The sequence below is a fragment of the Quercus robur genome, chromosome 6, assembly GCF_932294415.1.
Source record: "Quercus robur chromosome 6, dhQueRobu3.1, whole genome shotgun sequence".
Lineage (NCBI taxonomy): Eukaryota > Viridiplantae > Streptophyta > Magnoliopsida > Fagales > Fagaceae > Quercus > Quercus robur.
The window spans coordinates 4110066-4131244 of record NC_065539.1 but is presented as its reverse complement, the minus strand read 5'-3'; the positions used below and the strand labels follow the sequence as shown (position 1 = coordinate 4131244).

Genomic DNA, 21179 nt, shown 5'->3' with positions numbered 1-21179 from the left:
ACCTTGTTGTTTTCTTTCTTACGACTCCGATTAGGGTTGTGATTTGCATTTGTGGGTTTTATTTCTTTCTTTATTTAGAGTTTGTGGGTTTTATGGAGTAATTTGTTGTGGTGTTGAAGGTGTTGGTGGTAAGAGTGAATCTGCTATGATGGATGGGTTTGATTTTTTTGTGATTTGTGAGGTGTGGATGGAAAACAACGGTGGTAGCTAGGTTGGGTTTTTAAGGGTTTTGATAGGTTGATTTGTGGTTTGCTGGTGGTGGTGGTGGTAGGAGGCGGGGAAGTTTTAAGTTGGCTGCTAGCCTCTGGGTTTGGCCTCTTCTATTCCTAGAGGGTTGTCTCAACTCTTAGTTGGAGAAAGAATGTTTGCAGGTAAGGGAAGACCGTTCGGACCCAAGCAGATGTGTGGGCTCCATCTTTTTGAGTTAAAAGATGAATTTTTAAGGATATCTTTTAGATACTGTTTATTATTAAAAATTAAAAATACAAATTTTTTTTTTTCTAAAATCCGTATTTGTGGGACTATAAACAATATATGAGATCCACATAAAAAAAAGCAGATGTGTACGTCTGCTGTTTTTCAGTGCAATCAAAACATACACAAAGTTGAAATCTGAAGCCAAATTTTTTAGCCAAATGGGCGGGCTCCATCATCTTGAGTTAAAAGATTAATTTTAAGCTGAAAACTGAAGCCAAATGAGATTGAGTTAAGATAATAAAAAAAAAAATAGAGAATAGAATATGAGATGAAGTAGAGTTTTAAATTACAAGAACTGAATAATGAGTTATGAAATCTGAGTTTTGAGTGATGCTTCAATCTAATCAGGTGAATTGATTTGAATTTTGTTTTTGGTTTTTTTGGTGCATGTTTGAGAGTTGGGTTTTTTGAGGTCTAAGAGAGCCTCAGGTGAGTGAATGAACATACGGGGTATTGAGGTGATGCCAGATTCAGCGAGGCCCTTGACACCAATCTTGGATTCGTCGAATTCCTTAACCTCTTTCATACGGTCATAGGTGGGAGTAGCATGATCAGCAGCAGCTGCCATGATATGCTCAATGAAGTGTGTGTTTGGTTCTGGTTGTGGTTGAATGACTGTGCTTGAGCAAGGCTACGGACACAGATTTTTATGGACTGCAGTTACTTGCTTGGTGTCGTTTATAAAAATAAAATACTATAATTGTCCTTGTAGTGTGGAAATCCGGGTGCAGTTAATGCAGATCCCTCTTCTCTAGTGCCCACTGACCACTGAGCCGTAAGATATGGTAACTTATCCAGTTTTAAATATGTGTCCGCAATCTAACGTTCATCCCTTTTAACCAAAAAAAAAAGAAAAGAAAAGAATAATAAATAAAAAGTTGACGTTCACATGACAGCTTGTCAATAGTACGTAAAAAACAGTAATTGCCTCATTGAAAATCGGTGATAGCTTGCCATAAATATGTTGACAAGTCTTCGCCTACCACTTGTTAAATCCCGTCCACATGTTGTTTTATATATGTAACTTTTTGTATGAATTTTTTTATTTAATTTTTTATCTAATCGGATGGAAAAAAAGGTTGAAAAAGAACGTGCATGATTCATATATAATTGCAGTTAATAATTTGTTGGTGTCGGTATATAATATATTTGACATTAATTAATGTGATCAATTATTAGTTATAAGTCAAAAAGTAAGTCAAAAAGTATTAAGCAAAAAAAAAAAAAAAAAGTCAAAAAGTAATATTATATATGTGCTAATATAAAAATCACCAGTAACTTGCCATATATTAACAAGTCTTTAACTATCACATGTTAAACCTCATCTCCTCTTTATTGTTTTTAACTTTTTATATCCAATCTAATAAAAGGTACAAAAAGTTCCACATGTAACATGTTTTTTTATTTTTTATTATTATATAAAAAATAGGCTCTCATAGTAGCTCGATGGTTTGAATTGGGTTCTAGGGCTGGTGAGATATATATATATATATATATATATAACAAAATCGTTAGTTGGATCACTCGTCCAATCCGGAGTATTAGACGATCTTGTAGGACCTGCAAAATAAATGAGAAATTGATCGGAGAGATCATCGGGTTGTGCTCAGTGAGAGAGCCTCCGATACTTAAGTTAGTATCAACCCATATCTTTCGTATATAGATAGTGTTTTTGTAGTAGTTTTTGACGTACCTTAGCTAGTGAGACTAAGAGGGTGTTTGGTCATTGATTTCAAAACATATTGTTTAGTGTTTAAACACTGAATATTATTGTTCAAAAATAAAAAAAATATGTTTGGTAGACCATTCCAGAACAGGGGTATTTGAAAAATATTGTTCAAAACATATGTTTAAAACAATGGTTTTTGAAATCACCTTCAGGCTGATTTTAAACAACAAAAACTAGTGCTGAGTGGCACTTTCGTAATTAGATTGAACAGTATTATGGGTCCACCGGTCAGCTTTTTGAAAGAATGGGTCCACCGGTCAACAAAAACTACTCTCTCACCCACACAGACAGGCGGGACAGCAACCCAGTAGCATTTAAAAAATATTTTATATTTATTTTGTACTTTGCTGATTTAAAAAATATTTATTTTCTACTTTGTTTAGCTTTTTTTTACCATCTAACACACACATACCAAACACATATTTTATATTTTTGAACACTGAAACATGTAATTTAAACCATGATACCAAACACATTTTTTTGTTTTATAAACACTAAAAACATGTGTTTCAATAACACTTTTTAAACTACAATTTTCACATCTTTTTAAACAACAATTTTTGAACACTATAACCAAACGGGCCCTAATTGTCCCTTTTATAGGTGACTTAGGTAGTTGTTGTACATAAATTATGGTAATTATTATCTTGATTGTAACGTTCTTTGTCCTGATGAGAATTTAAGACCTTTGATGGTTGTTATTGAATGTGTTGAGCGGCTATCTTTAATGGTCTACTAATGATGCAAGATCGTCAATATTAATGAACGACCTTAATGATTTTTTTGGACTCATCAATATATATATTTTTTGTAATATTTATTTTTTTAACCTTTTATATCCGAGATACAAGAAGTTTTTATTTTTATTTTTATTTTTTTTGAGAAAGAGAAGCAAGAAGTTGAAAAACAACTTGCATGATTCAATGTATTTGACTAGACCTAATCATCCTTTAATTTTATATACACAACATTTGTGTTGTGCCACCAAAGGAAAATAATTTTTGGTCATCTCTGTTTGTTCTTTCATAGACATTTCCCTTTGTGCTTGAACTCCTTTAAAAATTTCCATAATCTATTTGTTTTCTGCTTATCAAACATAAGTGAGAGCTCTCTTGTTAGTTGTTAGTCTTATAATATGTTGAACCATGCTTTTATCTTTGAATCATATGGCCGGACCAACTATTAATCATCACACGAGTTCCACAAAAAGGAAAAAAGAAAAGAAAAAAAAGGCAGCATCAGCAACAAAATGAAGAAATGGCAATCCACTGGCAAGGCCGAGGCCCACCATATGCTAATGATGGGAGTGGTATGCCTATTGCCTCGTCCTAGTCAAAGAGGGGCTTATGGCGGTTGGCAGCAATAGTAGTTGAGAACCGATGCTTGGAATGAAGAGAAACACAAAAATGGATTGTAATATGGATACTTGTAGTTTTCTTATTTATTTTGAAGAGGAACGACTCGAGTTGAAATTTTGGTTTGAGAAAAAAAGATTAGAAAAAAAATTGTGAAACAAATTATATCCTAAAAGATTATTTAGCATGAACTATATAGAAAACAATTTATCTTTAAGCAGGGCACTTGAGTTTGCCTCATTTATTATGCCTCAAGCAAAGTACATTCTTGAGCAAGGAATATGGGTGACTCCATTCCATTCACAAAGGTACATAAATATGCTCCATATATCATATGGAGTATACCAGTCCTCTTAGAATTCTTATTTCACAGTCTAACTTTCTATGAAAGACTTGCTATCTGAAAGTTCAAATAGTGTAAAAACACCCTTGAATGTTTAGACCCCCAATTTACAAATTAACCAATTCAAGCTTTATGTCAAACAACTAGCGTGCGGAAAATGAACAAAAGCTATAAAACAGAATTGGAAAACAATCTAAGCCAAATTAAAATCACAACCCACAACAGATAATAAAAGGCAAAGATAAAAGGGAAGGAAGATGCAAACACAAGGACAATAGGCGATGTGTTATCGAAGAGGAAACCGAAGCCCTCGGCGTAAAACCTCTCCGCCGCCCTCCAAGCAGTAAGTAATCCACTAGAAAATGTAGTTGGGATACATGGACAGTAATAGACCCTCCAAGCCTAATTTACCCAGTGCACCTAAGCCCTCCAAGCTTCTTGCTCCAACGAGGTTGCGCTGAACCTATTTCTTTTCTAGCTTCTCGGATTCCACTACTTGACCATAGCATCAACCAATGTAAATTGGTTCCTTCCTAACTGCTTCCCAGAACACCAAAATAGCCATCTCACAGTAATGGATATGGTGAGAAAATGTTTTGGTAAAATGCCACTCAAGGATTTAACAATGGAGAGGAAGAGAGTTGAGAAATTTGAAGAGACTCTTATGTAAAGATTGTAGATGAATCAATCTTGTTTTACTCTAAGGTTTCTCTCAAAATTCTCTTTGGAAGCTCTCATTCTTTTGTGGGTATAAGGGGTATTTATACTAGGGTGAGAAAAGAATGTGAAACGTCAGATTTTTCAAAACAGGGGTGGCTCGCGGCTTGGACTCGCGGCTTGACTGAGTCGCGAGATCCAGCCGCGCGATAACAGAACGGCTAGTTGTCCTATTTTGTCCTGTAGTGCTCCAGCTAGCATGACGCTTCAACTTCTGGCATGCTTGGCACGTGTGCTGCTTCTGGCGACTTGTAGCCGCGAGTAACCCGTGAGATCAAGCCGCGAGACTCTGTTTTTTTGCACACTCTTGAGCATTCAATCACTCTATCTTACTCACTACCCTTACAATAAGCCCACCTAAATACAGGGTTACTAATTGCTGAAATACAAGCAAATTTGGTACGGAATAAAGCCAACAAGATGGTTGATTAAATTCAACCTTACACTATCCAATCCCTGGTAGAAAAAACTTTCATTAAATTCTGGCACTGTAAATTTGCGGTAAGAACTGGTTTAACAGGTGACAATAATTCTGGCAGTGGTTTAAAGTAATTAGATCGAATTGGCTTGAGTCCCCACGTTGAAAAATGCCACTACTGATATATGAGGCTTTTTAGATGTCTAAGCCAAAACACGATGCTCTATGCTTACTGTTGATGCTCATTTTGGGAAAAGCCCAACAGCATGAAAAAGCAAAGCAATATTGGCAGGAAAGTGTTAGCAGGATTAAGAGAAAATCCATTTAAGCCCAATTTGCAGGAATAATGGGTCATAGGCCCATAAAGTAAACAAAAGGGTCTTGAGGAAAGCAAATGGGCCCAAAGGAGCCCAAAGAAAGAAGTAGTAAATCCATGGGCATTATATGATGTAGAAGAGTAAGAATGGGCCACAACAGGCCCGAAGTAATGAATTAAGAAAGTAAGGGGTTGGTGGAAAGCCCAAGAACTCCAAGGATGAAGGATATGGTAATTGGGTCAGGGAAGCTCAAAAGAGTTAATAAAAGCCCATGGGAATGCAGAATTAGAAAATGAGCTAAAGATGCCCAAGGATAGCAAATGGGCTGAGGATGCCCAAGGTGAAAGAAATGGGCCAAAGGAGCCCACAAGCAATGTAGTGGGTCAAGAAAGCCCAAAGTAGCATGAGTATGAACCTAATGACCATACTAGGTCATTGTAACCAATTGAGAAAAGAGTATACGAAAGAGGCCCAACAAGCATGGATCAAATAGCGCCGCAGCAGGAATAACAAAATGACATGGTAGGAATACTGGCAAGCCAACGGGAGGAGCAAACGGTGGGCTAAAAGGGAGAAAAGCCCATAATCAAGAAAGGCCCAGCCCTTGGAGGAAGCAAGCCATAAAGAAGGGAGGATCAGAAAACATTTCACGCCATAAGAAGTCAAGAATGAGTAGCAAAACGCACATACGAACCTTCAGTCCACGACAAACGCATAAGTAACAAACAAGTTTTGGACATACAAGGAATTGAAGTACGCACAAGGCCTAGGCACCACCAACCTGTACCCAGCCAATACAAGAGTGGTGGGTCATGGGTCAGAGGTAAGAGAGGGTATGGTTTGGCTGTAGGGAGAAGGGTAAGCTTATTTTGGGGTTTCCGCTTAAACTCTTTTGGGGGAAATGTCCTGCTGGGATGACATGCCACCCAAAAGAGAGAAGGATGAGCTGGAACCACTAAGTGTCAGCCATGATGGATAGCAAGAGAGAATGCCACGGTGAACAAGCAAACAAAACAGTTTTCTTTGTCTAGTAATGGGTAGTGGCATAGTCAGCACAGGTAAGTGGTGGTAGCTAGGCAGCTAACAAACCAATAGGTGGTCGGAAGGACATCCAAATCCAGACTAAAGTAGTTAAAGGGTAAAATGGTAAAACCAGTCACGACAAACAGTATATAAAGGGCCCTCGCCGTGCACAGTATCAGCATCGCAATAGTAGCAACCACTAGGAGAGAATTACAGCACCACCATCACCATAAAACTACACGAGGAAGCTCTAAGAAAGAAAGAAAAGAGGGGGAAAGGACTAAAGTAAAAAAAGGGAAAAAAAAAGAAAAGAAAAAGAGAATCAGGAAGAGAAATAGAGAGTGTGAAATGGCATGCATGCACCAATAGACTAATTCATTCTCTCCCTCTAAAAGCCTACCCTCTGTTGAGGATAAAGGATTCGTTCGGGCATAAGCCAAAGTGGATAATTTTTATAGCAGGATCCTCCTACGAGGTTACCCACATTGAGGAAGTAGTTCCCTCCTTAGTATTAGTCCCGTAACACAATTGAACACAGCAGACTAACATTTTCCTTCCTTAATTTCATTACTTATCGTTATTATTCCCTTTCTTGTCTTTGTAATTTCACTTATAACGTGTTCATTGTTCCTATATCGTTCTTTTCCTTGTTTTAATTTAGGATCTCTTATTTGTTTGGCTTGGCAGTAAGCACATCTCTTTTATTATTGTTTTATTATATTTATCTACCATAAATGTTTTGTAATAGTTTCGTTTCGTCTAATAGTAAGTGTGTTGCCTTTATTATTGTTCCATTGTATATGTCTGCCATAACTCTTTTATAGCAGCTTCACCTGCCATGGGCATGTGACCAAAGTTTCAAGAAAAAATGGGCATAGTTTGTGCATAAGGCGAACCAAGGTGAGTTGCAATTGGACTGGTCTTGACTCTTCTACCCAAAACACTTGGGCCACAGTGTAGCAAAAGGCAGCCTAGCCCAAAGGTGCAAAAAGGCCCCCCACATTTATGTAATTATCATTAGAGATTATTTGTTAGAAGATAATTAAATAAAAAATTATAAAATTAGTGAGAACCATGAAAACTTTTTAACGTGTGTGCAAAGAACATGATACAACAAAAACCAAGTGATGCAAGTGTTTTTATTAAATAACATACACACAACGTTCTAATGATGTTTGAATTTGAGAATTATAAATTAAGGAGATTGATGATTTTTTTTTTTTTGAGAAATAACAATTTCTTATAATAAATTGAACAACAAAAGATTATTGAAACTACATATATTTGGCATAAATACAATTATTTGCAATTTCATGGATTTGAAATGATATCTTACACTTATTTCAAATCCATCAATCAATTTCTTCATTAAAAAAAAACTATTATATCATTTCATACATTATTCAAATCATTTAGACTAAAATTTAAAATTAAAATCTCTCTTTAAATGCAATAAGCACAAGCATAGATTATAGGAGCATTATTTCTTATAAATTAATGATTGTTGCAACTTATGATAGTTATACATAGATGCACACATAGAGTGACACAAGATTCTTATTATTATTATTATTATTATTAGTACTATTATTATTAAATCATTTATAAAACATAGTCTAGTACCCCATTTTGGTATACACCCAAGTTTATATATATAAATATATATATATGTAGGTACTCAAGAATTCTTTGCCTTTGGCTTTTTTGGTTTGATTGCCTTGCCTTACCTTTGGCTTGAATTCTTTTGTCCCACATTGAAAAGATCTCTTTCCTCTTTCTACCTTATAAGGGATGAACCAATGGAGTTAGAGTACCATTAGTTTGGTGATCCTTTTATTGTAGGTACTCAAGAATTCTTTGTTCGGATAATATTTTTCACAAACCAAAGCTAGTAGTTATTATAGCTCAGTGGTACAGTACTCTCTTTTATCATGATAATCAGGTTTGAGTCCCATTTCTGTTATACTATCAAATTATATATAAAAAAATATTTCACAATTTTTTTGAGCAAGGTTATCGCATGTAATATTTAAGTAGTCTTGAAGCACAGAAAATGATACTCTCTCTCAGAGGCGGTAGCAATGTAGCAAAAGCAAACTAGCACCACACCAAACGCCACCACCAATCCACTGCAACACTGCCCAATTTTTGGTAATTATATCTAATCTCTTCTTTCTTTTTATTTTTCTTTTTTGTATGAGAATATTTTATCCCTCTCATATCTGAATCACTAGTGCTTGGTTGATTAACTTAGATTTGATAATTGAAAGAGAGGCAGAGATGAGAGAGCTCCACACAATCCACACTCCACATTCGAAAATAAAAGAGAGAAAGAGAGAGGCAGATTCCATCTTTCTCTTTCTCTCTTAATAAAGCTAAAACGATTTTTTTGTTTTTTTTTTAAATAATAGTGGTGAGTCTTGTGACTAACATTGTAACACATCACCCATGGCCATGTGCTATTTTGTCACTTTTGTGCATCTAATAGTGTTTTTGGCTATTAGTGTCTTTACAAAAGAGGTTGTTAGGTTCATGTGTTTCGATATTGTCAAACCGTGTCAAATTATGTGTCTTTTATTGAGTTTTGATGTGTCTTAAAGTTGTAATTGAAGACCAAGTTGAAAACATAAAGATTTTTCAAGGAAAGGTCAAGAAAAATACATTTTCAGTATGTACCTTGATAGCAGCTCGATAGAAGTTGAAACTTACTATCTCTTCAATAGCAGCTCGATCTATCGAGATTGTTCTCAGTAGAAACTCGATAGTAGCTCGATCTATTGAGATTTGCATATCAACAAAAATCAACAACACGAAAAAGCTCATAACTTATTCGTTTGAAACCGAATTGAGATCCGTTTGAACTGGTATTTAAAGGACATCATAAGCCATCTACTAGAAGGCTTTTCAGAGAGAGAGAGAGAGAAACACTTTGTTTATGCGGCTAGGGTTTTGTAACCAAGTTTTCTCTATTTCACCAAACCAAAGAGTTTCAAAGTAGATCTGAAGATTCCATTGGTGAAGAAGCTCAAGTCATAGCAACTACCACAAACTTGCTACTGTGAGGAAAACTTTCAAGAGGTTTTTGAAGTTAATTGGAGGTTCCGATTGTGATTATGGGTGGAGCATTCATATATTGAAGAGTTCAGAGGTTTTGAAGCGATAAAAAGTTTCTGCTATAAGTTCATCTACTATTGTAGAGTTTAGGCCCAAAAGTTTTATACTAGATCTGAAACTTCTCTTTATTATAGTGGATTGCATTTTGGGAAAGTTTTCCCTTAGGTTTTTTTTATTGTGAAACTAGTTTGTTTCATTGGTTTTCCTAGATTATCATATCTTGTCTTATTTATTATTCCACTATGCATGATATTGACAAGATATTGATGTTTGTTTGTTTGAACAAGGATTATTCATAATAGATCTAATTAACAACTTGGGTTTAAAACTTGTTAATTTTATCAACCGAGGTCTAAATTTCCCAACAGAGGTTTTTTTTGGTAAATAATTAAAGAGATTATTTGCAACTTTGAAATTTATTGGTTAGTTGTTAAGCATTTGTGAGTATAGTGTTTGTCTATTATGTGTAATGATGTTATTTATTGAAAGGGACATCGATGTGACAATTAGTATGAATTCAATCATAGATGATTTCAAAGATTTAAAAAAAAAAACGGCGAGTTCCATTTTCATAAATAATTTCATTGTAATATATTAAAAAATAATAATTTTGTGTATTTATCTTTGTTGATGGTTTACTAATACTAAATGAATGCTTATTTGGATTTTCATATATATATATATATATCATAAATAATTTTATTGTAATATATTAAAAAATAATACTTTTGTGTATTTATCTTTGTTGATGGTTTACTAATGCTAAATGAATGCTTATTTGGATTTTCATTTATATATATATATATATATATAATACTTAAAAATTTTCCATACAGATGTGCTCCGCGACCCATGGAGAATTATTATAGTTCTAATATAGGTTGAAATCTGGTGCTGGATTGAAAGCCGTCCCGCTACATTATCTTTTAATGGATTAAACCTCATTAATGTGTTTTTTTCTTAATTAATTAATTATATATATATATATATATATATGATTTTTTAAGCATAAATACTAGTACACATCACTTATTGCACACAAGTGTATACACACTCTTTTTGCACTGGAATCATGACTATGTGAGCGTTTGGATTCAACTGAATCCTGCGTTCACGTTTTCTAGTTTTTTTTTTTTTTTTTCCTGCGCGTGAACAGTAACCTCACATGGGTTCACTATGCAGAGGACAAAAATCACTGTTCTGTCACTGTTCATAACTGTAGCAGCACTGTTCATGCACTAAAAAATATTAAAAATGGGTCCCACGGTACTATTCACACATTAAAAAATTATTTTGCTACAATGTTTTCAGTTTTCAGTTTTCAGTTTTCAATTTCAGCAACAATAAGTTTAATCCAAACGGACCCTATATATTTGTTTGCAATAAGTGGTGTGAAATAAACACCACCTCTTTTTTTTAAATGAACTTTTAATTTGTATCTTAATTCTTATCCAATAACAAATACAAAAATATAAAAAGCACTCGAATGTAGTCGATCAGGACTGAGAATTAGGGGTGGATCTATTGTTGGTTGCATGTGGTGGCTTCGGCCCCTAGCTTTGTTGCTATTGTTTAAATTTTTTTAAAGGATTGAGTTGTTTGTTTTGAGTAAAATTGGTTGATTGGAGTTAATTGTTTTTGTTTTGCTATTGGTAATATTTGTTGTTGAGTTAATATTTTTGGACTAGTATATTTTATTTTAGATTTTAGATCTATATTTTTTTTTAATGGCCTTTAAAAGGAGGAAGATGATAGAAATACTAATTTTTTTACAAATTGATGAAGTAATGAGTGGTATTAGCAAGTAAAATAGTGATGTAAGAGGTGGGCCCATATACGAATCAATAAGAATTTGTTACCTCAATAGTTTATAAATATGTTATAGAAAAGTTTGTGATTGTAATATTACTTTTAAAAGAATTACTAATATTATTAAAGAGGCAAAGTGTAAATTTTATAGAACAAAATTACTAAATTAGTACTTGTATATATATTAGTATTTTTTTTATTAAAGGAAAATTGCATTTTTTTAGAGTAATGCAAGGACCACAACTTTTATTACAACTTGCTCAAGTGGCAAGTTGTAACAAAAATTGTGGTTCTAGCATTGTGGTTCTGCTTGGATCACTTGTCAATGCATCTGACTTCGCCAGCGTTAAGTCTCAATCCATCCTTGTTCACACAAATTTAAAGTCATTGTTTTTTTTTGCTAGAACATTAACATCATTGTTGACATCATCCTGTATTGATATATAATAAGTAGTGGTGGTCCTGGTGGACGCTAGTAAAAGTGAGATCTAAGAGCATTAGAGCATCCACATCCGGATCTCATATCTCATCTTATTTTACTATTCCAAAAAGCTATTTTATCAATTATACCATACCATTTTACAATACACCCAACATCCTAACTTTTATTTTCCTATTCTACTCATTAAAATAATATTTCTACACAATAAAATAATATATCCCACAATTACCATCATTTACAATAAAACACATTATTTATTCTTTCTCTCTCTTTATTTCTGTTCAACAACCACAATCACCACCACCGCTGCACTACACACACTTGACACCGCCACTGCCACCACTAGCAGCAACCCATAATCTACCGTCAACACCAAAAAAAAAAAAAAAAAAACCCAGGCAGCAAACCCACGCCGCCACCCACTAACCCAAAACCCACTCCGACGGAGCCATAGACACCCACCCCACCGTCGGCTCACCAGCCACAACTACTTCCACCACCTCCACCATCGGCCCACCAGCCACAACCACAAACCCCAATAGCTGAACCAAAAAAAAAAAAAAAAAACACAATCCAACGGCAACATAGCATAGCCAAATCCAGCCAAATCAAAATCAAAATCAAAATCCAAAATCAAAATCAAAATCCAAAATCCAAAATCCAAAATCAAACCCATCTGTTCTCACCAAACCCAAACCCAAACCCATCTGTTCTGATCGGCAGCGATGGCGAGAGAGAGAGGGTCGCCCGTCGCCGTCTGGATTCATCCCAAACCCGTCATCATCATCATCATCTTCGACCCAAACGCCAAACGCCAAACACCACCCAAACGCCAGCCCAAACACCACCCAAACGCCACCTAAATTCGACCCAAACGCCGGAAACCCACGACCTCCACGCCTCCACCATAGCTTTTCTGATCGAGCCTCCACACCGTTGCCTCCATTCCGTTGAAGAAGAGAGAGCAGGAAGAAAAGAAAGCAGAAAGAAAGAGAGAGAAAAGAAAGAGAAAAAATGAGAGAGGAGAGAGAAATTTACCGGGATAAATGAGAGAGGAGAGAGAAATGAGAGTATTAAAAAAAAAAAATTTATATCATTCAGCTACAGTACCATCTTACATTTGAGATGGTACTGTAGCTAAATCTCAATTGTTTTTTGGCATATTGCATATGGCCTTCCCATTGTTGAGCAGTTTTGGGGCTTAAATGCCAAATGTTCCTAACATTTGGCATATACAAGCCCCACTGCTGATGCTTTTAGCATTGGAGAATGCTAATGCCAAATCTAAGGGAAATTTGGCATTTTAAGCCCTAAAACCATCTACATCAGAGAATTGTATACCCAAGAATTGCAATTTTTTTTACAATACTGCTATAGTGCAATTCTACATGTAGAATTGCACTGTAGCAGTATTGTAAGAAATAAATAATATTTTATCTCTGACTCTCTCTCCTTTGTCTCTCCTCTCTCTCCTCTGTCTCTCATCTCTCTCATTATTTCTGTTCTCTTCTCTCTCTTCCTTCTCTGTTTCTCCATCTGCTCTCTCATCTCTGAAGCTTCATCGCCATCCCCTGGGTTTTGGATTTTGGAGGTTGGATCAACGTGGATCGGCGAGCTGAGTTTGGATCGGTGGGCTGGGATCGGTTGGGTTGATCATCGGTAGCTCCGATGGTGGCTTCGGTGATGATTTTTTTTTTGAATGGGTTTGCTTCGGTGATGATTTTTTTTTGAATGGGTTTGCTCCGGTGATGATTTTTTTTGAATGGGTTTGAATGGGTTTGCTACGGTGATGATTTTTTTTTGAATGAGTTTGAATAGGTTTGCTTCGGTGATGATTTTTTTGATTGGTGGCTTGGGTTTCAAATCGACGGCGTGGGTTTCTGATCGGTGGCTTGGGTTTGTTGATCGGTGGCTTGGGTGATGGGTGCGGTGGCCGTTGTTGGCTCCAATTGGTTTGATGGTTTATGCGTGTGGCTCTGTTGATGGTTTGATGGTTTGTGTTTGTGTGTGTGTGGCTTTGTTGATGGTTTGTGTTTGTGTGTGGCTTTGTGTGTGTGGTGATGGGTTTGGATAGGTTGATCGGTGTATCATGGGTGTGTGTGTGTGGCTCTGTGGGTTGAATCGGTGCTAAAGTTTGAGAGAGAAAAAGAGGAATAAAAATGACTGTTGGAAAGCCCAGGAAAATGGGACTGAAAAACGGTTGGAAAGAAATGATAAAGAAAGGGTAAAAAATAATATTTTAATAAAAATATAGTTTTGGGATGCTGGAGGTATTGTACAATGGTATGGTATAATGATAAAGTGGCATTTTAGAATGGTAAAATAGAGTAGCATTGGAATTTTCCAATGCTGATGCTCTAAGTACGAGTGATTTTGCGCTACTCACAAAATATTCTGTCCATAATTCTAGATACATAACATTATTCATCATTATTGATATAGTCTATTGTTATTGGTTCAAATAGAAATATTGTTAAAATTTGCCTCAAATTCTTAATTAATTTTCTTTGACATCTTATAAATAGACATTATTGCAAAAGGTTTGATAACTTTTACTCAATAGTCTTCTCATATGTAGGGAGGAGAAGTCTGTTAGAAGAATACAGAGTTGGTTTCTTCGAATAATAATTTGGTAAATTTTTTGGGTTGAAAGATACTTATGTGTTGAGAATTTGTTTGTTTGTGAGTATGAGAGAATAATTGGGTCTATTGGGGTTTTGGGATTGTGAATTTGTGCGTGTAAGAATTGTAAATTAGTTTGTGTTTGTGAGAGGTTTCATTTTTGTTAGTGAGGATTGTTTGTGTGAGTTGCGAATGTTGTGAGGTTTGATTAAGTGTTGTTGTAATTCATATCATTCATAATAAATTTTGGTTGGTGTTAGTGCGGATATTTTATCTTGTTGTTCGTATGAATGAGATTCCACTTACCCCAAATAACAACAATTATAGTAGAGCTTCCGCTATCGCAAAACATATACCTACTCTCTCATCCTCGGGTTGTTACTATCTTATGATTCTTATTCTACTTTTTTTTTTGGGCTGAATACTCATGGGTTTTATTACACAAAACAAGCTAGGGACTCGTTTCCATCTGCTAATCCTTCGGAGACCATAAGGTCCAGAATTTCTTTTTCTGAGATAGAAATGGCTCCTTCGCGTTTTCAAAACAAAGCCCATATTTCTAGCAATAGTGTGGGCTAAGGAATTACAGAGTCTAGGTACACGCTGGGCATGCCAGCAATTCCTAGTACACAAAAGAGATCAAATGTCTGTAATTACGTTGTCAATGGCCCAGTTGGGTTTTCAAATAGAACTTTGAATAGACTCAATGACATTCACACCATCACCCTCTATCATTACATATTGTAATTCATATCATTCATAATAAGTTTCCCTCATTTATTATGCCTCAAGCAAAGTGCATTTGATAGCAGGGAATAGGTCACTCCATTCAATTCACATAGGTACATAAATACGCAACATATATCATATAGACTTTATTAATCCTCTTAGTATTCTCATTTCACAGTCTAACTTTCTGTATGAAAGATTTGCTATCCAAACCCTTGCTGTAAAAATTTTCATGAAATTCCGGCACCGTGAATTTGCGGTAAAGAGCTGGTTTATCTGGTGATAATAATTCTGGCAGTGGTCCGAAGTAATCAGAATCAGCTATAGTGCCCACATTGAAAGATGTTAGGACTGAGATACGAGGCTCTTTAGATGCCTTAGCCAAAACACGATGCTCCACGCTTATGTAATTATCGTTAGAGATTATCTGTTAGAAAATATAAACAAAAAATTACAAAATTAAAGAGAAAGATGACAAATATTTTTAACATCCATGTTGAGAACATGAAATGGCAAAAATCAGGTGATGCAAGTGTTTTTAATGCATAACATACACAAAACCTTACAAATGACGTTTGAAGTTGAGGATTTTAAATTAAGGGAGTTGAAGAAAAATTTCTCATTATAAATTGAACATAACTGGAAGAAATGACAATGACAGTTGGCTACCAAAGGTGGAGAGCACAAATAAGCCAAAGCTTTTGAACATCAATTTACTAACATATAATCGATAGTGACAGTTTGTTAGAAACAATTTTAATTTCTCAAAACATTTACTTAATATAATAATTATGTTAATTTTTTAAAAATATACATGTGTTACCTCATTATTTGTGAGAAATTAAATAAAAAAACATTAAAAAGTTTTTGTAATTATTTATTATTTTTTTTAATGTTTTTGAAGAGCCGTGTAACTCAATAGAATAATATCCTCCCTTTTATTAAAATAATTAGGATTTAAAACACATTAATTATTTAAAAAATATCTACATTTCTTTCTATAACTTACAATACATCTTGTGATGTGATTTATTGTGATACTACTTACACTATTTTATTAAGTCCCAATAACAATTTTTAATACATAGTGGCGGTTCCAAGAAATTTTTTTAGGATGGTCACTATAAGAAACTTAAATCCTACAAAATTTAATAAAAAAAAAACTTGAATATATCGACTTACAAAATATGCATACAAATACATAAAATTTTATAATTTCATTATTCGAGTTTTCATATTTTGAATTCATTACCTGATAGTTTCATTACCAATGCTATAAGTTAAATATCTTCAATATACATAACTAAGCATTATTTTTGTATTGTATACATATTATTATGAATTTTTCTTAATACTTAATTTTTTTTTTTTTTTTGTGTAACTAGTGTTACTCTATCAACAATTCAATTTGTAAAAGTTGTAAATACGCTACCTCACCCCCAATGACTTTAATAGTCTAATTTTTTTCTTTAATAATTACTGCCATACTCCCACACATGCCCCACTCAAGAGACTATTAGACAATAAATCAATAGTAAACATACTAAGAGGACTGACATAGGTTAATGCAAAATAGTATAAAAAGTTATTTTTGTACATTTAACCCCAAAATTCACCTACAACAGATTAGCCAAAATTGTGTTAAAAAAACTACATTGTTACTATCGCTATGTAAATTGATAAAGAAATAATAAAAAAATAAGAAAAAAAGATATATGAATTGGGAGAATAATAAAAAATTGATAAAAAAATTAATATTTAAAAAAATGTATTTAAAATAAATAATTTGATATAAGATGTTTTAAAAAATGATTGTATAAAATAAAAATAACACGTTCTTATACTAAAATAGACAAAAAAATTTGTACATTGACGCAAATATCACAATAATTCAGTAAATAATATAACATCTAATTTAAAATTTAGGTTTTAAAGCTTTTTACATGAGGCCCAAAGTCCCATAAAAAGAATAAATAACTTAGAGTATTTACAGCAATGGAGCTAAATACCTATATAGCTATTTTAGCTCCACCAAAACATAAAAAACACCCATACAGCAGTGGAGCTATATCTATATTTTTTAGCTTCATTGCTACAGTGCACATCTATCTATGACTGTGCACTGTAGCTTGGAGCTAAAAAAAACAAAAATTTATTCAACCCGGGATTAAAATAATTCTTTTGTTCTCACCGTGCCTCTCTCTTTAGTCACTCTCATCTATCTGAAGCTCTCTCTCAAAACTCTCTCCGCAAGCTCACTCTCTCAACGTCACTCTCTCAAGCTCACTCTTTCACCGCTGTCAACCCGACTCATCCTCAACGTTGCCGCCACCGAAGCTCGACGTCACCGACCCACCAGCTGTCCCAAGCCGCCGATTAGACCCACTTCTCTTCCATCGTTCAGACCCACGCCGATACTATCCTCCTCACCGAAGCTTAGCTCTGTGATTGGTGATTTTTTATTTTGTTTATGATTGGTGATTTTGTTTGGTCTGGGTTGAGGAAAAGAATTGGAGATTTGGGTTGGTGTTTTTTTTTTTTTCCTACTATGGACTGGTGGTGGTGGTGGTGGTTGTGGCTAATGGTAGAGGTGGTTGTGGTTGGTGCTGTGGATGTTTTTTGGGTAGTGGGATATATTATTTTATTATAGTGAGTATATTATTTTATTGTGATGTTTATATTATTTTATTGTGTTGAAAGCTAAAATAAATCTACTGTTGCAGCATGTGTGTAGGTAAAATAAATAAAGTAATTTTTTGTAGTGCCAAATAGCTAAATTTTTAGCTCCACTACTGTGGATGCTCTTACGTCGCTTTATTCTCTAATTTACTATCCAGTAGTACTCTACTATCAACATTTGCACAACTCATCACTGATATACCCACAAAATTCCTAGCTCAAACTAACTCAAACCGGAGAGATTTATAGAGCCACAATAACAAAATAAAGGAGGGCGAAGCATAGTACCTAAGACTAAGGAGGGAGGAGGTGATGAGAGCAATCTGGGTTCGGTGAATGGATGAAGAGGGAGGCGATGAACAGTACTTGAGAGCAATTTAGGTTCGGTGAGTTTGGGTATTGGGGGTTGAAGGAAAAAAAAAATAATAATAAGAAGCTCTAAGTTCGGTTTTTTTTTTTTTATCATCTATGAGACCTGATGAGAAATAATTGACAACAAATAAGGGAATTTGAGGAAAACCCAGATGGGAAATTGAGCTCGGCATAGCAATACGCCTACTAGGTACTACTAAAATTTGTAGTCTTTTACAGAGAATACCAAACATAATTTTGACTCACCGGTGTTTGGCTATGTACGCTTCAACTATAGGAAGAACCCTCTTCCAGATATTGACGGAGAACAGCTTCAATTTGATAATAAAGGTTGTATATTGCTTCATTGGCCACCCCTTATGACAGTTACTAGAGAAGCCCCAGGCGCGCAAAAAGTTCAAAACCTTGAAACTTTAAGCTCGGGGTTCAGTGAGTTTGGGTATTGGGGTTGAAAAAAAAAAAAAAAAAAAAAAAAAAAAACTGCGTCAAGTCGTTGGGTTCATAAAAAGTAAATTTTTTTGAGTTATCATAAGTTAAAAATAAGTGTTAAATATGTCACCTTAAGAAATTGAGATATTTTAAATAATAAATGATGATATTTGAGTGATGATTAATAATAATTAAATGAGGAAGGCTGAGTGAACAATTTTTTTTCACCCGAACAGCGCCTAAATATCTTGTTACGTCGCTTTATTCTCTAGATGGTAGTACTCTACCATCTTTATTGAAATTTCAAACTCTATAATAATTTCATTCACGTGGGGGGAGGGCCCGACAATAGCAGGAGAGAGAGAGAGAGAGAGAGAGAGAGAGAGAGAGAGAGAGAAAAGAAAAAAAAAAAAGAAAGATAAGAAAGAATTGAAGAATACAAAGTACAGGAACTGAGCAAGAAGATGAAGGTGAAGGACTGAAGAATAAGCCGACCAAATTTCTTCTAAAGGTTTTTTTCTGGATGGTCAATATTGTGTAGAGGAACTTACTGATTTTTATTTTTTATTTTTAAAAGAAGAAAGTTTATACCTGAATGAGGTCGCCAATGTTGACAATCAATGCTCCAGGGATGGGCTCCACATCCACCCACTCATCGCCATGCTTGACTTGCAACCCTCCCACCTGGTTCTGCAACAACACAGTCAGCCCTGAATCTGTGTGAGATGTGATCCCCACCGTCAGATCCGGCTGTGGACAATACGGATAGCAGTGTCCCACAGCCAACTTACCCTCCAAAAACCCCAAATCCTTAAACCTCTCAGCCTCCACACCCAACCCTTCGGACAGTAACTCCAACAAAGCCTCAGCCACCTTTGTTGAATGCGATTCCCATGCAACTATCTCTTTCCTACAAACCTCTGGAATATCCTCCTCCTTCGCACGCGTTGCCTCGGGGGCCATCCAAACAGTGAGAGAGTCATGCCAGCTGGCAGCTTTGGCTCTGTACAAGTCGTAGTTGCTCGAGTACATAACCCCATGCTTGTCGTTGTCACGGTTATAGAGTTTAGACTTGACCTCATGTGGTTGGTCGTGGAAAGCTTTGATTGCGTTTATGGTTTCATCTAGGACTGGTTTGGGTATCCCATGATTGATGACTTGGAAGAAGCCCCATGTGGAAGTGGCATCTCTGATTTGTTCCACAAGTTGGTGTCTTTTAGTGGGGGAGTTGAAGTGGGAAAGGTCTATGATTGGGATGCTTTTTTGGGTGCATGTTCGAGAGTTGGGTTTTTTGATGTCAGAGAGAGTCTCAGGTGGGTGAATGAACATACGGGGTATAGAGGTGATGCCAGATTCAGCGAGACCTTTGACACCGATCCTGGATTCGTCGAAGTCCTTAACCTCTTTCATACGGTCATAGGTGGGAGTAGCATGATCAGCAGCTGCCATGTTTTGCTCGATGAAGGTGTTTGTGATCCTGGTTGTGCGGTTGAATGAGTGTGTTTGAGCAAGGCTACAGATGCAGATTTTTATGGAGTACGTGCACTTAATAATTGCTTGGTGGTATATGATATATTTGACATTAATTAATGTAGTAGATTATTAGTTAGGTATTGGTAGAGAAGTAACGTTAGAACTTAAGATCTGATCTTAATATAAAAATCACAACTTGCCAGTCAATTCTTCACCTACCACTTAAACCTTTTTTTTTTTTTTGTTGAGAGAATACCACATGTTAAACCTCATTCACATGTAACTAGTCCACACGGAACACGTCTTTTATATATATATATATATATATATATATATATATATACACACACTATTATTATTATTTCCTGTGCCTAGGCGTTGCACGATTTGATGAAGATTCATATGTAAGTTAATTTTTATAAAAATAATTAAAATAAAATTATTAAATAAATAGTATTAATAAATTATAAAATAAGTAAATAATTTTAATCAAAACAATTGCTTTAATTAAGTTATAATTGTTTAGAGTTTGAACTTTAATTTGAAGAAATATATTATAACAAATAATATAAAATTAATTTACTAATTAATTATTCTTAAAATATTGATAATAGACTTCTAGTTGAAGTAGAAGTCAAAGCGTTGGTTTTTTCTTTTTTTAGAAAGAAAACGTGCACTAACTTTTTCAGTCAAAAAGAAGAAGAAGAAAGAAAACGTGCATGAGTTGTTGTTTGGGATTTAAGTTTATAATTTTTTATAATAGGCTTTCAGTTTGAATATAATTTAAATGATAAAGTTTTATCTAAATTAAATAAATGTTCAATATTATCCCTTAATTTGAGGACATTTATCCTAACAAATAATACAAAATTAATTTACTAATAAGTGAAAGTAGTCACTTGACACAACCACAAAGCCCAACTTAATTGCACTTAATAATTGCTTGGTGTCGTATATGATATATTTGACATTAATTAATGTGATAGATTAATTATTATTTATTGGTAAAAAAAAAGTAATGTTAGATCTAAGCTTAATATAAAAATCACTGGTAACTTGCCATATATATATATTTGTATGATTTATTTGACTAGCCTTAATCATTCTTTAATTTTTTATACACAACATTAA

General features: G+C 34.7%; 2 protein-coding genes across 3 annotated transcripts in view; both read right to left on the bottom strand.

The window, feature by feature from the left end:
• Positions 1-21179, bottom strand: part of LOC126732371 (1-aminocyclopropane-1-carboxylate oxidase homolog 4-like) — a 43793-nt gene that overhangs the window by 10652 nt on the left and 11962 nt on the right. The gene's annotated exons all lie outside the window — the stretch shown is intronic.
• Positions 15123-20149, bottom strand: LOC126732375 (1-aminocyclopropane-1-carboxylate oxidase homolog 4-like). Its single transcript, XM_050435172.1, has 2 exons — positions 19167-20149; positions 15123-15522 (listed from the first exon to the last, which is right to left on the bottom strand). The coding sequence occupies exons 1-2, from the start codon at positions 20022-20024 to the stop codon at positions 15268-15270; spliced, it is 1113 nt and encodes a 370-aa protein (XP_050291129.1). The 5' UTR covers positions 20025-20149; the 3' UTR covers positions 15123-15267.